Source organism: Schistocerca serialis, chromosome 1, assembly GCF_023864345.2.
Source record: "Schistocerca serialis cubense isolate TAMUIC-IGC-003099 chromosome 1, iqSchSeri2.2, whole genome shotgun sequence".
NCBI classification, from domain to species: Eukaryota; Metazoa; Arthropoda; class Insecta; order Orthoptera; family Acrididae; genus Schistocerca; species Schistocerca serialis.
The window spans coordinates 753,876,150-753,900,043 of NC_064638.1; the positions used below are offsets into that span (position 1 = coordinate 753,876,150).

Below are 23,894 nucleotides of genomic sequence, written 5' to 3' on the forward strand. Positions count from 1 at the left end.
TGACCGGCAGCCGAAAGGCACGCGTTTAAGCTCACGCAGGCTGGCGTGAGGTCTGGAACATTACAAGGAAATGAGAACTTAGAAAAACGGACGCAGTTGCTGTAATACTTAACTTTAATCCATAATTGGAGAACATCGGTCTGACTGTACATGCATCCCAAGATAAATAACAATCTCAATATAAACTGGTAATGGCGCCTTGCTAGGTCGTAGCAAATGACGTAGCTGAAGGCTATGCTAACTATAGTGTCGGCAAATGAGAGCGTATTTGTCAGTGCAGCATTCCTAGCAAAGTCGGCTGTACAACTGGGGCGAGTGCTAGGACGTCTCTCTAGACCTGCCGTGTGGCGGCGCGCGCTCTGCAATCACTGACAGTGGCGACTCGCGGGCCCGACGTATACTAACGGACCGCGGCCGATTTAAAGGCTACCACCTAGCAAGTGTGGTGTCTGGCGGTGACACCACACCAAAAACCGAAGAGCAAATTCTGAGGTTTCAGTTCCTCCACCGTCTGGATCTTGTACGGATGCCAGTGTATTACGGGCTGCAAAAATTCCCTTACTTGTGACCATGGGATGGACAATTCTCGTGACTCTGCACGAGCACTGGCGCTACCCGGTGCAAGTGCTGCATGGTCAGTCGCAGCAACAGCAACTTCGTCAGTAACTTTCACTGGCTTAGGACACCTCCCCCTTCCAGGTGCTACACCAGGCTCACCCATGTTTTGAGATTTCATTTTCATCTTCTTTAAATCATTTAATGACATCGAGCCTCTTCTCAGATCTTTCACTCGTCTCAAAGCAGCACTGCAATTTCTGCTGTTCACATGAAACAGTTTCACTAACAGTGTACAGTCTCTCTTCTCGAGAGCCATACTGTTCACTCACGTTATGGCTTGTCAAATAACAGCGTGGTTGTCATATAGTCTTACAAGAAGTATGACTGGATGGACAAAATTGGAACTAATTTTTTCTACCATAAATTGGTTCCTCATTAACGCAATAGAGTATCTACCAAGTTTCGCTGTCGCACGATAATTGCAGGGCAAACTGGACCTCCTTGAGTATCTACACTTTAATTATAATCTTCCAATATTACCAACTAAACAAAATGGCAGAACCTTTGCAGAGTTCCTGTCCTGGTTACTTCACATCTGAGCCACGGACTTTTTGTGTCTTACATGATAGAAACCGAAGCTGTAGCAAAACAAGGGACCACGACACAAAAATACTCGTCATTTTTAGTCAAAGTTGTCACAGTCTGCCAGTCATCATTCACAAGGGGGGCGGGGGGGGGGGGGGGGCGGGGGAAGCGGACCAAGGACTGTCCAAGAGTGTAGAGCCTAGGAGTCTATGAGTGTACGCTACTCAATCAGTCGCCCTTTCTGGACTCTGCCACTGCCAGTTTCGGCCCTGTTGCTGGTGGCATGTGCAATGCTGTGGACTTAGCGGCGTCCAGCCGGCGGGCCACCTGTGGCCTACTTCAGCTGCTGCCGGCCTCCTACTCCGGCGGTCTACCGCTCGAGCACGGGGTCATGCAGCTGTCTGTCACGTGTGTAGGCAAACTCCTTTCGCCCTGCCTCTACTCGTTTGGGTAGACACTTCTGTTCTGACACTGGATCCACGCAATGAGCCTGCTCGCCACGGGGCATGTTATCTGTGGCTGCTCTTTTACTTCTACGCAGTGCGTCTGCCGCTGTGGGATGCCATCTTGCTGGAGTCAGCGGCCCTGCATTGCCGTTTTCGTCATCACTTGCGGGCTGCACTACACCGTCGGCTGTGCGCGACCACGAGCCGCATGCTGACCACAGCGTCTTCCTCGCAGGCTTACCTGTGGGCATTGGCCTCTTCAAGTATTATCTCGGTGGCCCGCCCGGTTGGCGGTGCGGTCTGACGCACGGCCTTCCGGACGGGAATGAGCGCCTGGTCCCCTGCACGAATCCGTCCGGCGGATTTGTGTCGAGGTCCGGTGAACAGTCAAGTCTGTGGATGGTTTTTAGGCGGTTTTCCATCTGCCTAGGCGAATGCGGGCTGGTTCCCCTTATTTCGCCTCAGTTACATTATGTCGGCGATTGCTGCGCAAACAAGTTCTCCACGTACGCGTACACCAGCATTACTCTCCCACGCAAACATAGGGGTTACACTCGTCTGGTGTGAGACGTTCCCTGGGGGGTCCACCGGGGGCCGAACGGCACAATGACCCTGGGTTCGGTGTGGGGCGGCAGAGGGGTGAAGTGGACTGCGGTGGTCGTCGTGGGGTTGTGGACCACTGCGGCTGCGGTGGGGACGTCGTTTCTAGGTCCCCGGTTACCATACAAAACAATACAATACAATTATCTCGGTGGTTGTACTGGATGAATAACGAATGAATGATTTAACAATTATGTTTCTATGACCACATGTCGGACGACTGTCAGACATCCCCTTACTCCTCCAATGCTACCCACTCCAGAGTGGTGGACTATCAGCATCGTGACCTTCAACTACCCTTTCCATCTCCAACCATAGAGGAACATCTCCGTGGCGTCTACAGCTGTAAAACTGTCCATATCGAACTGCGTTTGTCGTTTTCTTAATCGCAATAAGAGGAACAAACCTTAACTACGAAAAACACCTCCATACCATAGCACCATCTCTGCTGTACTTCGTTGTTGGTACTATACATACATTGGAAGGTTGTTGTTTCCAAGTACCTTCATTCCCTCGCAGCATATTTTACTGTTTGTGATACTTATTTTGCTCTAATTTATTATCTACTGCTCTTACCAGTTTTAATATATCGGTACATAGTCTTTCGCAAACTCTTTGCTCAGTCCCTGTGTTAGTATTACGTCTTTGGCGAATCAGTTTGCTGTCGTCCAGTAGTAGTCGTTCCCGGGTTGCAAGTCGTGTGACTTTCTTGTTTGAAGGGAATTTTCCATTAATACTTGGTTCTGAGTTGGAGTGTTACATTCGAGCCACAAAGGGGAGATGTATCTGATTAACATTAATACAATTTATATTCAACGACAAAATTAAGTTTTGGATGTAAGAACTGGCAATGTTGATCGCTATCTGTGTTGGTATTCGATCGCGTGTTTCCGCGGAATGCGATTGGTGCGGACAGGTAGCTAATTCGGACTGCTTGGACGACAGTTGCAGCATCACAGATTTCTTTATTCACTTATTGCTACGGTAAATTCAAAGACCTTACTACTCCTGAAGCGTAAAGAATAATTTTGTCGAAGATTTCTAATTGCGTATTTGACGAATGATGTTACGTTTGCTTATAAATCTAATACTTGCAACCGTAGGTTGAAATGTCCTTTCGGAGTTTGTAAAGTTTACTTTTGAATGCTTTAGACGATACAGAGTTGTTTAAACTCGGTACTCACGATTTTATTTCTACCGATAAGCCCACTGCTTTTTGCGTACTATCAACTTGATTGTGGCAGGCTGGTTAGCAACCGTCTTACTTCGTGTCATGTGAAGTAACTACTGGCGTCATAGTAAATCTGATAACAAAATCCGCTGCTAGTGAAGCATGATTAAGGCATAATGGTAACAAACAGAAATCCTATGCATACTCGTAAGGTTATAGGAACAGAATAAAGTAGGTAAGTCACTGTGTCGCTGGATGGTGTCATGAGACTTGTGGTGGCGCTGCCTCACTGAACTGTGATAATAATATGTTCGAGGGCAAGTTCTGTTAGAGGATCGTTCTCCTACTTAATGCACTTTACGTGAACATAGCTTGGGGCGGTATTACGAAGAGATGTGTCTTTTGTGCAGCAGGTTTGTCTTTCTCTTTAGTAGTTAGATGTCCTATATCCATAACTAGCACGGCTCTCTTAGCAAGCAGAGCCCCAGGTCTGCGATTCCAAACACTAGACAGCCAGTGAACAATCACTTACGTAGCCATTCAGCCCTTTTCTTGACAGTGAATCACTAAGCCATTAGGAATGTTTTCTTTTGCATGTTTTTCTATTCAGAATGACATAAGGGTGTAAACTTCCACCTTCGTCTGTAAAGGCTAACATCAAACTATCATTTTTTTTCGTGCTTTTTCTTAACAGGATACGTTTCACCACTTTCATATCCACTGTCGTATAGCTCGGTATTTCAAAAAATAGTGTCGTTTCGCCAAGATTGCCGATCTGATGGGAGGGTTATGAGTGACACTTTCGCAACTGGATGACGTGCCAATGAAAGTTAACCAATTTCACCTCGAAATCTGCTGGCATTCTCTGTGCTGTTGTAGTAATTCGTCGGAGAGAGAGGTCATTTGTCCGCGTAAACCGACAACAACCAACGTCGGCATGGAATTCTCTTTCTGGGAGACACATATTGTGACATCCAGTGCCTTCAGTTTGATTATTTCTCGTGAGATAGCCATCCCATATTTCCTCTTATCTTGCGCACAGGAAAGAACCGTAGCTTCAAGTTCCGGATATTTGCCACATTTCGGTCCCCAGAATGATTTTCTCGTTGAAACTGCCGTCTTCCATTTTAATTCAGTAGCAATCCAGCGCTGCACATTGTATTTTTCCAGTCCATATTTCTTTCGTGCCTCTCTGTTGGTTGCAGTTTAAGCAAAATGAACAGTAAGTTTGAGGCATGCTTCGTAACTGCGCCGAATTCCTTTGCTTGAAGATACATTTCGCTCTAACTGTCGTTCGTGTTGAGGTAAATCAGGCTTTTTCAACAGTAGCCAACTGAAACTCAACTACAAGCTACGGAAACAATATTGGTAGACCTACATAATGTTAAGGCCAATAAAATACAGGTAAAAGTTTGCATTATTCCGCAATAAAATGCCTTGCCGCCAGTTTCGGTTACAGACGCTAGTATTAGTGTTGCAAATGAGCACAATTTTTTTTACAGCAGGGGTACGTAAAAAGTCGAGAAAGCCGATATAAACCGCACCCAAACTTTTCGAGGGTCAAATACCGATAAAAAGTACGGCTTATTTTCGGGATAAAACGGTATTTGTGATATATAAAATAAGAGCGGTACCAGAGTTGGCTGTAGAGGGTAAAAACTGTAAAGGAAGGCAGAGATTTGAGTATACTGAAAAAAGTAATTGAGACGCAAGGTGCAATTGTTACTCTGGAATAAAGGAGTTGGCACAGGAGGAAAATTCGTGGCCGTCTGGTTTAACCTGTCAGAACACTAATGCCTAAAAAAACGTATTTGACTGAATAGCTGTGCAGATAAGAGCCAAATATATAAATCAATAATAAAAAAAGATTGTCGTGAGCTGGGTGTGTCGAGAGCTGGGGTAGCATGAGCGCGGACTCACTCTCCCTAGCGAGCAGGTCCTCGTCGTAGTCCTCAGCGTCTGCGGACTCCCCGGCGGCGGCTTCTGGGCTGCCAGGGCTTCGCGGCGGCGGCGGCGGCGGCGTGGTGGCTGGGGTCTGCGGCTGCAGCTGCAGCTGCTGCGGGGCCGCCGCGAAGTCGCGGTGGTGGCGCGACCTCTGCACACACACAAACACCGGGCGCATTGTAGCAGCTGTACAACACACATACACTACATTTTTTCCACTGTATTTCTAATCTGAGTTCAATTATTACTACGAGGGCTGTTCAATAAGTAATGCAACACGTATTTTCCTCAGCCAATTTCGTTTGAAAAATGGGAGATTTGTTGTGGGATATGATGGAATATTCTCGCTGCAGCCCCTAAACTTTCATGAAGCTCCGATAGGAGGTGGTACTATATGTGCTCTTCAAAATGGCATCTGCAACGGAGGTGCTTTCAAAGCAACGAGAGCTCCCATTGAGTTTATTTTGGCAGAAAACCAGAACATCGCAGATATACATAGGCTTTTGTAGACAGTGAACAAAAGAACGATGAGTCGCTGGGCGTGGCGTCTGTCATCACAACAAGAACGCACTAACCTGTCCGATAATAATAAGAAAGGTTAGCCGCACGCAGCTGTGACTCCTACAGCGTTGGAACTTGCGGTCATTCTCGCTAGAGGTGATCGACACATTACATTCAAACACCTCGCTGCATAGCTGGACCTCTCTGTCGGTAGTGCTGAGACATTCGTTCACCTGCTGAGGTACTAAAAGATGTGTGCTCGTTGGCTTCCTCGCCGCTTGTGCGTTACGACGCTGATCGTGACAATTTTTTGCCGAACATCGGCACAGGTGATGAAAGGAGTTCGTCACTTCGAACCGGAAACACAACGGCAATCCATGGGGTGCCGTCACGTCAACTCTCCTCTGAAAAGTTCAACCCTCTGCTGATAAAGTCATGGTGTCCGCCTTTTGGAACTTCGAAGGGATTATTCTGCTTGATGTCCTCGCAACTGAGTGGTAAGTGCTAAGTGTTAAGACAGGAAGTTGATTGAAGAAATAACTTCAACATGTTTGTAGCCACAAGAGTGCAAACGAACTTCTCCTTCTCATACGAGTCTGCGCATCCGAGAGGACCTCACAAAACTTCATTGAACTGTTCCTTCCTCATCTCCCTTAAAACCAGGATCTCTTTCCTTCCGACTTCTTTATGCTAGGCCCAATGAAGGATCACTCCGCGGGAAACAGTACATGAGTGATGGGGAGCTTACTGATGCAGCAAGACGTTGGCACCGACGTCAACCAGTAGCACGGTTCCATGCTGGCATACAGGCCCTCCAGTAAGGTGGCGCAAAACCGTCACATTGAACGGAGATTATGTTGAAATATAAGGTTTTGTAGCCAAATGAGTGGGGAATAATATGGTGTACTGGCATTCTGAATAAAACCAACGTGCTTTCAGGGGGAAAAAATGTATTGCATTACTTGCTGAACGCCCGTCTTATCTAACCTGCACGATTATTGCAAAGCTGACTCACTTCTGTCCGACAACTAAGTCTGAAAGTGGTATGCCACATTCATTATTTTCATTAATAAAATTATTTCGCATGTTATAAACATGCAGGTACACTGGAAAGATATGCGCTATGCCGAGCTCTCAGTACCTGCACGGATAATAGCCTTTCGCACGTTTGGAAATTTGGATGACAGACACTCTCTGAGTTTTCGGTTCCATTAGCCAATGAGATTAAAGCACGGACTGTTACACCGAACTGTGGACGGCTTGGTTGAAGGAGGTAAAGTAGACAATATGATAGAATCGGTCGGTGGTCTGGAGTGGGGTACAGCGGTGTGGTGAGATGCTATGTTGATATGTAAAACTTGAATGCAACTGAAATCAGAATCCCCTGGTCACTCGTAGATAATGTGCGTATAATGTATGTCTATTCTGTTGATCGCAATGCCAGGGTAGGAGTGGTGACTTTCACGGTATTCTTAGAACCTAAGTGCATGTGATTTTGATGCTGGAGATATTGCGCTTGTGGATTAACGACATGGGTGATCTTCGATGTATGGTACAGAATCGATCTTCCATTAGTCTACCCAAACAGTAGGGGTATCAGACTCATCAGATAACCGTTCAATGAACTTTTCAGATATTTTTAGAGGTTTATAGATTTTCTTTTGTTGCAATACTTTACTTGCTGTAGCATTTTCGTCCACGTGCTTTGTACATAAATAATGTGTGTGCCGTCGTGTATTAGTTACATTTTGGGAGCAGTGATATGTTTCTCTAATCAAATATTTTCGAAGTCATTCCAATGTCCTTTGTATCATTTTTACAGTTTTGACCATTTCACGTTGATTTGCGTTTCACAAACGAAGCTAAACCTATCAATTTGAAGTGCATTTTGATCTCAGCTTGAGTTGTTTCAGTAAACGACATAACTTTGTCGGTAAATACAGAGAGCAATAGTCTCCGTCTCCCTATATATGACTTTATTTTCTCTTTTTTTCAGAACAGAAGGTTAGTTAGTCACTGATCATTTTATATGAAATCTTGTGTTTGTGAGCTATGCTGACAAACTGAGCCGAGCATGCCCTTTGCATACAACTGAGCTACAAACACAGTCGCCTACATGCAGCTGATGTAAATTCAGATCTGCAGTTCAACTTATCAGGTTCATGCAAATCAACTCACTGATATTAACATTGCAAAAACGTTCACGATGTAAGTGTCTTCTGGTCTAGACCCTATTTCTCTAATGGTATAGTTACACTTTAAGAACAAGAACAAGAAGTAGAAGAAGGAGGAGAAGGAGCAGGAGGAAGAGGAGGAGGAAAAGAAACGACATAGCAAAAAGAAATAATCCGAATGGGATGTGATGTACTTGTTCAGACAAAAAAATTATCACAATTTAAAAAAAAATTGTTGGTTTATTCAAAACAAACAGCTTCACAAATTGAGCAAGGCTATAACGCGTTACTCCAATTTTGGTCCTTATGCAAGCAGTTATTCGATTTAACACTGACTGATAAAGTTGTTGGAGGTCCTCCTCAGGGATTTCATACCAAATTCTGTACAACTGGCGTCTTACATCGCCAAAATCCTGAGATGGTTGGAGGGCCCTACCCTTAATGCACGAAACTTCCTGAACTGAGGAGAGATCTGGCGACCTTGCTGGCCACAGTGGGGTATGGCAAGCACGAAGACAAGTAGTAACAACTGCCTCCGTATGAGGGCAGGAATTATCTTGCTGAAATATAAACCAAGGTTTGCTTGCCATGAAGACCAACAAAATGGGGCGTACAATATCGTCGACGTACCACTGTGCTGTAAGGGTACCGCGGATGACAACCAAAGGGGTCCCGCTGTGAAAAGAAATAGCACCCCAGGCCATCACTCCTGGTTTTGGAGTCGTAAAGCGAGCGACAGTCATGTTGCTATCGCACATCTGTCCGGGGCGTCTCAAGACATGTCTTCGGGTTGGAATTTCATAGACTGGAGTAGAATTGTCTTCAGTGATGAATCTCGCTTCGAACCGCCGATGATGATTTCTTTCCATAGCAGGACCCTGTTGGTTGTCATCCACGGTACCCTTACAGCACAGCGGTACATCGACGATATTCTACGCTCCATTTTGTTGGTCTTAACGGCAAGCCGTCCTGGATTTACAATTCAGCAAGATAATGCCACCCGCACGCGGTGAAAGTTTTTACTACTTGTTAAAAAATGGTTCAAATGGCTCTGAGCACTATGGGAGTTAACATCTGAGGTCATCAGTCCCCTAGAACTTAGAACTACTTAAACCTAACTAACCTAAGGGTATCACACACATCCATGCCCGGGGCAGGATTCAAACCTGCGACCGTAGCAGCAACGCGGTTGTGGACTGAAGCGCTTAGAACCACTCGGCCACAACGGCAGGCTTCTACTACTTTTGTTCGTACTTGCCAAACCCTACTTTGTTCAACTCGGTGTGGATGTTTGTGATGTCCTTAGATTAGTTAGGTTTACGTAGTTCTAAGTCTAGGGGACGTATGACCTCAGATGTTAAGTCCCATAGTGATTTGAGCCATTTGAACCATTTTTTTCAACAAGGTGGCCAGATCTCTTCCTAATTTAGAACTTTTGGAACCGTTTGGGCAGGGCTCTCCAACTAGGGACTTTGACGATCTAATGCGCCAATTAGATAGCATTTGGCACGATACCCCTGCGGATGACATCCAGCTGCGTAAATGAATGACAAGCCGAATAACTGCTTGCATAAGCGGCAGAAATGGATCAACAAGTTATTGACTTTCTCCATTTGCAAAGCTCATTCTGTTGAATAATTTTTCAATTTTTTCTGAAATTTTATTCATTTGTTTGTTTGTACGTGTTCCTCACACGTACCGATTTTCGCCCCATTTTTATAATTTCTTCGTGGTGCCTCGTTTTTTATGTCTTAGAGCGTATATCACGTTATTGTATAAACTCATGGGTCTAAAACTATGAATACGAGAATGCATGTCAGTTGAGAGCATGTTTAGAATACAAATTTTTATGTACTTTGGCTTTGGCTGGAGCACGATAGATGCAGTAGAACAGGTATCACGAGGGCACGTGACCTCACAGATGATGTTAGTCAAGGCACGGAATGGTGTGTGTGTGCCAGTCAGTTGTATGGGATCAGCCAGTGGATGACGAGACCTGAAAGATTGTCAGAGAGGAGCTGTTGTTTGTGGACATGCCCATGACCACACTGTGAATCAGGTAGTCCCAGTTTGTTGAACTACCAACATAAGTTGTACCACACATTTACAAAAAATTGTGCACCAATGGTGGCCATGTAACATAGGATAACAAAAGATGATGTACAAAATCTTAACAAGAGGGGACCGAAGACGTGTCTTACGCCTTGTCAGGGACATTCGATTTCAAATCCGACAGGAGCCGCTGCTGTCTGTGAACACAGGACCATCTCAACCAGTTACTGAGCGAAAGTTGCGAACGGAACTGCATGCAGTGGACAGCTGTAGCCAGGTATCTCGCAAAAGATCGCTGCTCGCAGCAGCAAACAAAACTGCACGTCTTCAGCGAGAGAAGTAACACACAAAGTAGACAGTAACTGACTGCAGGCGTATGATGAGTCGTGATTTCGCTTCTTTTCAAATGACTCAAGGTGGCGAGAGCACCGATGTCACAGTGAGGCGTTGAACGAGCTGTGAGTGGAGAGACCCTATAATGATTGGTGGGGGGGGGGGGGGCGGTTTTCGCTTACATGAACCTGAACGAGGATGTTTATTACAACATGCTCCTTCTTCTACCTCTTCATCGTGAATTGTTGGTCTGTAACATGCAGCAAAGGGATGTTGTAGTAAAATACAATAAAAAAAGCAAAACAGGTTCTTTACACAGCGCTATAAAGCGCAATTTCCTTAAACATAAGTATCAAACACTACTTTAATAATTCTTTCAGCTTATATAAATCATGTTTGTGTTATTCATAAACAACTTTCGTACTTATCAATAATAACAACAAGGAAGTCATGTCTTTCATCATGATCAAACACGTTCTATGTAGTAAAAAAAAGAACAAAAATAATTGTATAGACTTTTCTTATGTTTGTGTATGTAAACTGTAGTTGCAACAAAAGTAATTGTTTTCGTTGGAAAAAACCGCGGAAGTTACACAACCACCTAACTTTTATTAGTTATAAAATGAAATTTATAACTTGTGAAACACACAGTGGACGATGAGCTATTGTAATTAGGTGCAAAACAAATAGAAAACAAAGAGAAGTCTTCGGCCCCCAGTTTATCTCACACACATTCATTTACGTTTCTTCCCCAAACTCTGCCACCAGTACTGCCGGTAATCGTACCATTTAATAAGTCACTAGTGTACTGTACGAAATATACCGAAGCGTAGTTTGGGTAGTGCGCAACTCTTCTTTCAAGTGTTTTCAGAAACTTGTCGTGGGTTGGACACAACAAAAAATGTTGTAGTTTGTCCTGGACCTAACAATATGTATACCAAGAAAAACTGCCAAACAGCAGTACGTTTTGAGAAGTTATTTTGTTTTACGTTGACAACCAGTTTCACCATTTCAGTAATACATCTTCAGGTCCCATATGCAATTCATGCACAGACATTCAGATGTATCGGTATTAGCATATTGGAGCCATCATTATCTGGATACCGTGAATTCATTATCCGAACGCTTCCTTCGGAGACCAACTCTAGTCTCCGAAGGAAGCGTTCGGATAATGAGTTCACGGTATCCAGATAATGATGGCTCCAATATGCAGGTCTTCGAAGAAAGTTGCAACGTAATTTTTACTCGTTTACCTAGGTTTCGATTCCAGTAATGGAATCTTCTTCCGTGCCGCTCACATGTGGTCCTCATTTCTGGCCGGCGTAGCTCCGTCTACGTTCGCCTTAATGGTTTTAATCTTGACAGACATAATCTTATGATTATGCGTCTTTATTGTTTTAATTTTTAATCTGTGACATTACCAGTGTTTGGCTCTCAAAATAATTTAATTTTTTGTTCTGAAGAAGATTCCATTACTGGAACGAAACCTAGGTAAACGAGTAAAAATTACCTTGCAACTGAAGGCTGAAAAACTGTTTAATTTCTATACATATACGGTTGCTGACGCGCTGCATTATGTTAAAGATTTGTAAACTTCGAAGAAAGCACTGGAGTAACGAATTCACGGTATCCACATACTGATGGCTCCAGTATGCTAATATCGATACATCTGACTCTGTGCGTGAAGTGCATATGGGGCGTGAAGATAACATATTGAAATGCCGAAACTGGTGGCCGGCCGCTGTGGACGAGCGGCTCTTGGCACTTCAGTCCGGAACCGCGCGACTGCTACGGTCGCAGGTTTGAATCCTGCCTCGGGCATGGGTGTAGGTTAGTTAGGTTTAAGTAGTTCTAAGTCTATGGGACTGATGACCTCACATGTTAAGTCCCATAGTGCTTAGAGCTATTTGAATCATTTGAACGGAAACTGGTTGTCAAAATAAAAAAAAATAACTTGTGTAAACATATGGCTGTTTGGCGATTTTCTTTGGTAAATACTTGACCAGCGGTTGTCCCGCGGTCCACAATGGATCAACAGAGAAAAAATATTTACTATTTAAAACACTCTTGATCACAATTTATTTATTACGGTGACCAGTATCGACCACTACTGTGGTCATCTTCAGACCTACAAGTCGTATACAAAGCTTTAATTAGAGGGCTGCAAACATTAAAGAAAAAACATTACGTTATAAAGCTATAAAATGATGAATTACCAGTGAGTAAGAATCTCCTTGTGTTGGAGAATCACTACTGGAGAAACCAGTGCACGTCTTACAATATTTTTAACGCTTCTTAATCGACAATAGCTGTTAAATAAGCTAAGTTTAGTATGTGTTTATTTTTTACTTCTTGACAATGTTCTTATAACTAAGAAATTTTACATTGCTATCCGACTTATAACTCATTGGTTAGTAATCATATCATGTCGTCAGAAGTGGGCGGAGCTTCCATTATATATAGTAAGACGTGCACTGGTTTCTCCAGTAGTGCTTCTCCAGCAGAAGGAGGTTCTTACTTATTGGTAATCCATCGTTTTGTAGCTTTATAACTTTATGTATTTTGTTTAATGTATGTAGCCCTCTAATTATAGCTTTGTATACGACTTGTAGGTTCAAATAGCTCTGAGCACTATCCGACTTAACTGCCGTGGTCATTAGTCGCCTAGAACTTAGAACCAATTAAACCTAACTAACCTAAGGACATCACACACATCCATGCTCGAGGCAGGATTCGAACCTGCGACCGGGGCGGTCGCTCGGCTCCAGACTGTAGCCCCTAGAACCGTACGGCCACTCCGGCCGGCCGACTTGTAGCTCTGAAGATGACCACAGTAGTGGTCGAAACCGGTCACCGCAATACATAAATTGTGATCAAGACTGTTTTTAAGTGTAAATATTTGTAACACATTGATCACTGTCACTCCCATAATGTATTCAAAAGTAATTTAGAGAAAAAATATGTGGTACGCCTATAAATGCGCAAAGGTGAAGCTGCAGAGACGGCTGTCACTTCTGGCAGGTGTCATATGACGGACACGGGTTAGCGACTAGCATACAAACACCATTCTGCCTGACAGCGTGACAACGCAAAGGCGGTTGAAATACGTCAGAGGCGGCTGCGGCAGCGCACTAGGAGCAAAGTGGCGGCGCGTCGCAGGTGGCTCCTTATAATGCGGCCGGGTTGTCAGCCAGTTGAGGTGGGCGCCAACAGGGCGCTGGGCCAAATTAAACGCCAAGTTGCGCGCGACGGCGGCGTCGTGCGGCGCGGGGGCGCCAGCCTTAATACTCCCCGGCGAGGCGGTTCTTCCCCGCAGCAGCTCGCGGCGCCCGGAATGGCTAATGCGCCCGAGACCAGGTGCGCCCGCGGCCAATAAGGTGGCGCCGACGGCTCTCGCACGGCGAAGGCGGGCACGGCTACGTGCGCAAACTCGCCCCCGGGGAAACTTGCTCCGTACCGTACCGCACTGCACCTCGCCGTAGCGTCCCGTTTACGGCGCGGCCCACGGCGTGTCGCTGTGTTTACCGACTACGGCCTCTGCTCGTTGCGCGTCGCGTTTAATCAACCGGCGAGCACCCGAGTTGGCTCTCCTGACGAAACTTCACCGTTTAGCAAAACAGCGCTGGCGAAACGACTCGACACGTAGATGAACAAAATTCGTATCTTCCACGGCAGCAAGCTTTTACGGATACTGACATTATGCTGTGCAAGAAGACTTCAAGTTCCCCTACACCTGTATACTTACTTTAAACACAGAACGTAGCTGCCAGATTATCGAAATGACTTGGAGAAAAAGCTTTAAGTATGTTGTTTTAGATGACAAACGGCATATACTATTCGTGCAGTCCCAGCTGACACATCATCTACATCTACACCTAAATACAAACTCTACAAGTCATCGTATGGCGCATGGCGGAGGTTACCCTGTACCACTACCAACCCTTTCCTTTCCTGTTCCAATAGCAAACGGAGAGTCGAAAAGCTACTATCTATATGACTCCGTATGACCCCTAATCTCTCTAATCCTGTCTTCATAGTCCTTACGCAAAATGTACGTTTGTGGCAACAGAATCGTTCCGTCGTCAGCCCCAAATGCCGCTTTTATAAATGTTGACAATATTGCTCCCCGAAAAGAACGTCGGCTTCACTCCAGTGAGTCCATGTTAATTCCCGAAAGATATCCGCAACACTTGCTCATTATATGACTCTGCCGATAACAAATCTGACACCTCGCCTCTGAAATGGTTCGATGTCCTTCTTTAATTCGGCTGCTGCGAATCCCAAACACTCGGACAGTTGTCAAGAATAGCTTGCATTAGCGTCCTTTACAGGTGAGCCACACTTTCCTAAACTTCTCCCAATAAGCCGAAGTCGACCATTCGTCTTCCCTATTACAATCCTTACATGATCATTCCATTTCATATTGCTTTGTAACGTTACGCCTAGATAGTCCTTCGACATGACTGTGACAAGCAGCACACCATTAAGGCTGTGCTCCGACGTTATGGGTTTGTTTTTCCTACTCATCTGCATTAACTTACATTTTCCTACATTTAGAGTTAGTTACCATTCACGTCATCATCTACAAATTTTGTCTACGTCAGAATGAGATTTTCACACTGCAGCGGAGTGTACGCTGATATGAAACTTCCTGGCAGATTAAAACTGTGTGCCGGACCAAGACTCAAACTCGGGACATTTGCCTTTCGCGGGCAAGTGCTCTACGAACTGAGCTACACAAGCACGACTCACGCTTCGGTAAAGTTTGGAAGGTAGGAGACGAGGTACTGGCAGAAGTAAAGCTGTGAGGAAGGGGCGTGAGTCGTGCTTGGGTAGTTCAGGTGGTAGAGCACTTGCCCGCGAAAGGCAGGTCTCGAGTTCGAGTCTCGGTACGGCACACAGTTTTAATCTGTCTACGTCACCTTACATTTTCCTACAGTCACTCAACGATGACACCTTCCCATACACCACAGCATGACATGGTGTCTGATGGGAATGACAATGAATGGAAAATGCACTTAATGTCGCACCCATCAGCTACTGTACCCAGTATCGGCTTGGAGTACGAGAATAGTGTGTGAAGGGAGAAATATCCCTAACTTTGAAGAGACACCATCAGCGTACGAAAGGGAAGGAAGAAAGAGGGGCGGGTGAAGGCACTCGGGGGAGAGGAAGGAGCACTTGACCCTCCTGGAATCTGAGGCTCAGACTTCCTTGATCATTACAAAAGTCTCACGCATTTCTAGCAATGATTGCCTGCGTTTATATTTAACCACAGATTTAGGACTGCCGATAGCAACTGGCGGTATTGTGGCCTTAACAGTTGTGAATGGGCTGGATTTGGGCGTCACGCTGTTCACGGGTTTTTACGCCGTTCACTTGGCACGGCTGCGGCTTGGACACTGTCCTGCAGTCAAAGTACATGCGAACCTTCATGTAACCAATCCGAAATAGCGCCTCGAATCAGTTAAAAGAAATTATTTGGCCTTTGGCGTTAGCCGTTTAGCCAGGGAAGTAAGTAATTAAAATTGTTATTCAATATCATTTACGCAAAACAGACGTGTGAAATAATGCAGCTTAAACTTCACGATACGTTTCCTGCAACTGAAAGATATTTTTTCATTTCACTGCTTGGAATATCATAATAACAAAGAGCGATAACATTCACATGTGCTTTGAGCAGTCCTCCGTACATATAGTGTTTGGATATGCCAAACTTACACTGTCCTATTAAGTTCAAATGTTCAAATGTGTGTGAATTCCTAAGGGTCCAAACTGCTGAGGTCATCGGTCCCTAGACTTACACACTACTTAAACTAACCTATGCTAAGAACAACACACACACCCATGCCCGAGGGCGGACTCGAACCTCCTGCGTCAATGGCCGCGTATCAGTGACATGGCGCCTCTAACCGCGGGGCCACTCCGCGCGGCTCCTATTAAGTATCCGGAGGCTAGCGGACTTAATATGGGTTGTGTCCACCCTTTGTCTCTATGACGGCATGAATTCTGCTGGCGGCACTTTTGCGACGTGTCTGAATGAGGAATAGCAGCCCATTCGTCTTTAAAACTCAACCTACAGAAGATCCATTAAACGTATTCGCAATTGCGAATAATGAACATCATCAGCTGTAGAATGGAATGACGACAATGAAAATTTGTGCCGGACCAGGACTCGAACCTGGGTTTCCCACTTATCCCTGCACGACTTACTACCAAATCCAAACTTCCATATGTCGTCAACCATGCGTCTACGACCTGGACTCTTATATTCATTATGTATATTGCTGTTCGGGTCAGGCGTTGTAATTGAACTACAGAAGGTAGTGATGTTCTTACTGTCAGATCCAAACTTCCATATGTCGTCAACCATGCGTCTACGACCTGGACTCGCATATTCATTATGTATATTGCCGTTCGGGTCAGGCGTTGTAATTGAAGTACAGAAGGTAGTGATGTTCTTACGTACATCTGCAGGCTACCGTGGCTGTTGTCACTAAAGTTAAAATCTTCTGGATTGTTGGGCCCAGTCATATTTCCTCTAAAATAATCGACGTTTCGACCCCTCTACTGAGATCTTCTTCAGGATGTTTCTGTGTCCACTGTTGCTAGAACACTGTCAGAGCTTTAGTGATGTCCTTGTCTGGAGCGAAGTCGGCGTTCGAACTCATCCCCTAAGGTGTTCCATTGATTTCAGGTCGGAACTCTGGACAGGCTTGTCCATGTCAGGAATGTTATTGTTCATGAACCATCACCTAGCCTTATGAAAGGGCGCATTGTCGTACTGATTCAAACAGTCACCGTCTCCGAATTGTTTCTCCAATGTATCCAGCACACAATGGTGTAAAAAGCATTCATATCCTTTCTCAGTCAGCGTTTTCTTAAGCAGAATGGTGGACTACACTATAACCACGAAAAGCCATCCATGCCGTAACACCACCTCCGTACTTCTCAGTCGTATTTCTCTGTCACACCACCAACCGTCGACTTCGGCAGCTTTAGAAAGACGGAATTGTTACTCGGGTGACATGCTACGAATAACCCATGTCCGAACTCCCTGAGCACTCCAGGGTGAACTATTCTGCTGTTACTACTTCTCTATTCGCGGGTCCACCTCCCGTGATATCTAGTGCTGAATCCTGCATTAGATAGGGATGTCCGGGTACTGTTGACGAGGTAGCTTATGAAGTCCGAGGGACACTGCAAGGACAGGTAGCCACTCATACGTGGACGTCAACAGCTTACCTCACCGGTATCCGTGTTGCCCATCGTTTTAAGTTAGATTCTATCAGACGGCCTGTTGTGCATGGGGATCTCGCTCGAGTAAATATTTCTCTACATTTCCATCTGAGTAGTTGCTATATAGCCTCGTGTTTGGGAAACCGGGTGTCACTGGCGTGGCCGACACGTATGATATGTATCTCAAAGACCATTGATACAAGGAGGTGCTAACGGTACACAAAAGTCAGCGTCGTCACACATGTCTCAAAAGTACTAAGCAGTATTCCACATCATCACATGGATTAGAAATTAGCAGAACGTCTATGAAATAGACAGGGAGGAATTCGTTGCATTTATGGAACACGAGATGCACTACTCACTTTTCGATTAGCCTTGAGAGAAATCCTTGAGGCTCAACAGATCAATCTTGATCGCTTTCATAGGCACAGCTGCATTAGCTGCAACAGGCTTGAGCCATGGCGGCTCGTCTCTATCCATCGTTGCTTTCGTCTCTTTGGTTAGACGTCTCGCGATGCGGTTGTGTGGCGCTCGGGGCTGAAGACGAGTGTAGTGATGAGGAGTTCACGGAGGGGCGAGCGCACCGGGCCTGGTGAAACCGCTTAAAAGGAAGCGTGCCTACCCAACCTGACACTGTCGCAGAGGTTTTTTTCCCTTGGCACTTGCCTTGGCACTTTTTTCTCCTCTGCCCTTTAAACCGCTCTTCTTTCATGCTTGATTTTGTCAAGCTTTTTCGACCACTTATATCACCCAGACGCGCCCCTATTAATAGGTAATCTTCCCCAGACGTACGGATAACATCGCAGTTCCTCGCTCCCGCGATCTCCTCGATTCAAAATACTAACACTGCACAGGTGACAGTAGACATTTTGAGTTGGTCACCATGCTTGTGCGAGCGTGGAGGGGTTCACACCTACTGGGCATGTTGCACCCCAGTGGCAGCTCCGCGGGTTGTGGGGGCTGGCAGCACTATGCAGTGGTCACTATCCTGGTGGCCGTGCCGTATTTTGGGTGCTCATTGGCCGACGAGTAGGAATGATTTTGTAGGCCTTCTGTTTGTCCATTATACCAAATTTTCGGATAAACGAAGCTGATCTTCTGGTAGCGAAAGTATGACTGTCCCGAATCCTGCATCCAAGCATTGTAATTGCTCCCTGTTGCATGCGAATAGCCTGCACTGAGACTGTATTTGAAAAGACTGCCTTCACCTACTTTGGCTCCGGTTATACGTAATGTGACGTGGTTAAGGCTGCATGTGAGCGATTTTTTTTTTAAATTCATGCCCTTATTTTTACTGAAATTGGTGGAAATCTTAGTGTGCCCTACTATTGCCCAGGTGGACTGTCAAGTTCAAACTCTGGTTACGTCACTGTAAGGTTGTTCTGCTGGGTGCATCTGATCTATTATTTGCAAGTGGTCTCACTGCTGGAAAGGTGGTAAACTGTAAGATAGTCTTCTGGTCCAGACTGTATGCCAATTAGGTTCCTTTCGCAGTATGCTGATGCATTAGCTCCATACTTAACAATCGTATACAACCGTTCGCTCGACGAAATATCCGTACCCAAAGACTGGAAAGTTGCACAGGTCACACCAATATTCAAGAAAAGTAGTAGGAGTAATCCACCAAATTACAGGCCCATATCGTTAACGTCGATATGCAGCAGGATTATGGAACATATATTGTGTTCTACCATACTGGATTACCTCGAAGAAAACGGTCTATTGACACAGTTAACATGGGTTTAGAAAATATGGTTCCTGTGAAACACAAGTAGCTCTTTATTCACATGAAGTGTTGAGTGCTATTGACAAGGGTTTTCAGATCGATTCCGTATATTTGGATTTTCGGAAGGCTTTTGACACGGTACCACACAAGCGGCTCGTAGTGAAATTGCGTGCTTATGGAATACCGTCTCAGTTATGTGATTGGATTTGTGATTTCCTGTCAGAGAGGTAACAGTTCGTAGTAACTGACGGAAAGTCATCGTGTAAAACAGAAGTGATTTCTGGCGTTCCCCAAAGTAGTGTTATAGGCCCTTTGCTGTTCCATATCTATATAAACGATTTGGGAGACAATCTGAGCAGCCGTCTTCGGTTGTTTGCAGATGACGCTGTCGTTTATCGACTAATAAAGTCATCAGAAGACCGAAACAAGCTGGAAAACGAATTAGAAAATATATCTGAATGGTCCAAAAAGTGGCAGTTGACCCTAAATAACGAAAAGTGTGAGGCCATCCAGATGAGTGCTAAAAGGAACATCTGGCTACGTCACATTCTGTAAAAAGAAAGAAACAGAGGCCGTTGCCCATACCATCGTCTTCCCTTTCATCAACAACCAGTATTTTACATGAGCATTCGTTATGGACAGCAACAATGAATGTCCCCAATTTTGAGTGGTTACTGTGAGTTATGCAATGGGAAGTTCGTTGCTGTTACAACAGACGAAGTTCGAAATACACTCCTGGAAATTGAAATAAGAACACCGTGAATTCATTGTCCCAGGAAGGGGAAACTTTATTGACACATTCCTGGGGTCAGATACATCACATGATCACACTGACAGAACCACAGGCACATAGACACATGCAACAGAGCATGCACAATGTCGGCACTAGTACAGTGTATATCCACCTTTCGCAGCAATGCAGGCTGCTATTCTCCCATGGAGACAATCGTAGAGATGCTGGATGTAGTCCTGTGGAACGGCTTGCCATGCCATTTCCACCTGGCGCCTCAGTTGGACCAGCGTTCGTGCTGGACGTGCAGACCGCGTGAGACGACGCTTCATCCAGTCCCAAACATGATCAATGGGGGACGGATCCGGAGATCTTGCTGGCCAGGGTAGTTGACTTACACCTTCTAGAGCACGTTGGGTGGCACGGGAAACATGCGGACGTGCATTGTCCTGTTGGAACAGCAAGTTCCCTTGCCGGTCTAGGAATGGTAGAACGATGGGTTCGATGACGGTTTGGATGTACCGTGCACTATTCAGTGTCCCCTCGACGATCACCAGTGGTGTACGGCCAGTGTAGGAGATCGCTCCCCACACCATGATGCCGGGTGTTGGCCCTGTGTGCCTCGGTCGTATGCAGTCCTGATTGTGGCGCTCACCTGCACGGCGCCAAACACGCATACGACCATCATTGGCACCAAGGCAGAAGCGACTCTCATCGCTGAAGACGACACGTCTCCATTCGTCCCTCCATTCACGCCTGTCGCGACACCACTGGAGGCGGGCTGCACGATGTCGGGGCGTGAGCGGAAGACGGCCTAACGGTGTGCGGGACCGTAGCCCAGCTTCATGGAGACGGTTGCGAATGGTCCTCGCCGATACCCCAGGAGCATCAGTGTCCCTAATTTGCTGGGAAGTGGCGGTGCGGTCCCCTACGGCACTGCGTAGGATCCTACGGTCTTGGCGTGCATCCGTGCGTCGCTGCGGTCCGGTCCCAGGTCGACGGGCACGTGCACCTTCCGCCGACCACTGGCGACAACATCGATGTACTGTGGAGACCTCACCCCCCACGTGTTGAGCAATTCGGCGGTACGTCCACCCGGCCTCCCGCATGCCCACTATACGCCCTCGCTCAAAGTACGTCAACTGCACATACGGTTCACGTCCACGCTGTCGCGGCATGCTACCAGTGTTAAAGACTGCGATGGAGCTCCGTATGCCACGGCAAACTGGCTGACACTGACGGCGGCGGTGCACAAATGCTGCGCAGCTAGCGCCATTCGACGGCCAACACCGCGGTTCCTGGTGTGTCCGCTGTGCCGTGCGTGTAATCATTGCTTGTACAGCCCTCTCGCAGTGTCCGGAGCAAGTATGGTGGGTCTGACACACCGGTGTCAATGTGTTCTTTTTTCCATTTCCAGGAGTGTATGTTGGCTGCAGGCAACACTTCATATCAACGATATCCGCATATAGCCAGCGCACATGGCACGGCACTCAGAATCAACCCACTGACAATAATGCAATGGCCGTAGAAGTTCTCCATGAACTTAACCGTGCAGTCAAAAAGATAATTAACTTTTAAAGCGCTGCCATGATACCAATGGAATACTGGAGGCTAAGACGAAAGAGAAATACGGCACAGCACCTGTGACAGTTAAACTTCCATCTCTAATAACATGAACTGCTGTCGGAGTTAACTTGTTAACGAACAGGGAACTATGCTGGTAACAACTGTTTGTCCCGATATGCACACAGCTGTGAATACTGCATGTTAGAGGACGAGACAAAGCAGGAGGAGACTTTGCGGTTAATGAAGTCTTTGGATGGAGCTATAACGCGAACGGAAGCAGGCAATAACGTTTTGTCCGAAATATACGAGCTTTTTACTGTTACTTCAGATAACGTATTCGCAGTGCTGAAGGAGACCAACCAGTTATAAAAACTGCTGTGAATCGTAGGAAGGAGCTTAAGTGCAAAACTATCCAAGCGGTAGCAAACTTCCATTTCTGACGGTATAAGGGAGGAGTTGTTATTGCAAATGAGGAAAGTCGAGCAGTGGACTACGTAACAACACTGAGGAATTTCCTGTAACTTGGTTTCGGAATTATCAGGGCAAATCTAGCAGAATTTCAAGCTGGTGTTGTCTTCTTTTCGACAGATTGTCTCTGGCTTGCTGCTGATCAATTGTCTCCATCTAGCTGGTGGTGAGGATTTTGCACTAAGCAACCTTTGAGCCCTTTGGCATCCAGGATTTTTAAATGTAGCAGTAACATCTACTGCGGCAAAACGCAACTGGCTTCAAAAATGGTTCAAATGGCTCTGAGCACTATGGGACAACATCTGTGGTCATCAGTCCCCTAGAACTTAGAACTACTTAAACCTAACTAACCTAAGGACATCACACACATCCATGCCCGAGGCAGGATTCGAACCTGCGACCGTAGCAGTCCCGAGGTCCCGGACTGAGCGCCTAGAACCGCTAGACCACCGCGGCCGGCGCAACTGGCTTGCTCATGGTCGGCTTCGCATAAAAGTCGGAAATAGCTTGACTCCAGTACGGACAGAAGCACTGATGTCAGTGCAGTGGAACGTCAGATACTACTCTGATCCAGCAGATGTACAAGAAGATATCTTTCATTCGTATAGTATATTGCGAACTTTGCCAACGACTTCGTCAGAAGTGATGTCTCGGTTCAGTGTCTGGAGAAGTGATACTATCTTTTGTTTGCTGCAGTTGTGTCTTCAGGTGTAAAACTGTCGCCTGGAATGAAGAAAACAAACTGTTTAAATAACAGTTTTGTATTTAAAATAATTACCTCACGCAATAACTGTAAATTCTGTCCCTAATATATAGAATAGGAACCCTACAAATGATTTGTTTTACTGATAGAACTGTGGCTTTTTGGTGAAACATTGTACATCGTATTATCTAAACGAAATCCTACGTTGCCTCATCTCAACACTCTTGTCCACCTCCTTAGCCGAATGGTCAATGTGACGTAATCTCCTGCGACGGACCCAGGTTCAGATCCCGGTACTTGCAGGGATTTTTCCTTGGTGGGAGGACTGGACTTTGGTGCACTCACCCTCGTGACGCCAATTTTAAAAGGCCATTATTTTTGTACGCCCTAAGTTTCGCGTTGGAAATTAGTTATACTCAAGAAAATGGGCTTACAGTCCGAAAAAACATGGCGATTAAAAATAAGTTTTGTGAAACAAAGTAAATAAATGTACCGTTTAGTTTAGATAACAGTCTTTTTTTCTTTTGTTATTATACTCTCTCAACTTCACCCTATTGTATCACTTCATCCCCGTTGTTGAACGGTCATAAACAAAATTTTTGTTTTAAACCAATGTTCCTGCACCGGTCTCGTCTCTGCTATAGCTCTAGAAGAATCACAATCTTCTCAATGGGTAGAATGAATCATAGGATATTAAATATAGTGTGACAGGGATGCTTTTGGTCTCCATTATTATTTAATTTGTATATGCAAATTGTAATGAAGGAATTGTAGGAAACCAGCAGCAGCGGGATAAGAATTAATAGAAAATGATTCAAAACCACCCATTTTGGAGATCCCATTGCTTTATTGGCAGAAAATAAGACGAACTACAGAAAGTGCTCTTCCAGATGAATCAGATATTAACAGAGAAGTGAGAAATGAACATCGACGGAAACAAAAGAACTGTGAAGTACATAAGAGATGGAAAAAAGAATGCTTTCCTGCACCTAGATGGCGAAAAGTTGGCATAAGTTACCTTCAGGTTCGTCGCAAGCTGTATGACAGAAGATAGCAGAAATACAACAGATAACGGATAATCGAGACAAAAGAATCACA

At 45.4% G+C, this 23,894-nt stretch overlaps 1 protein-coding gene across 1 annotated transcript in view; it reads right to left on the reverse strand.

Moving 5' to 3' along the window:
* LOC126482112 (follistatin-related protein 5-like) overlaps positions 1-23,894 on the reverse strand; it is a 505,334-nt gene that overhangs the window by 191,464 nt on the left and 289,976 nt on the right. The window contains exon 3 of the mRNA XM_050106091.1: positions 5,281-5,455. Coding sequence (XP_049962048.1) covers positions 5,281-5,455 — 175 coding nt within the window. The remainder of the gene's footprint in view (positions 1-5,280; positions 5,456-23,894) is intronic.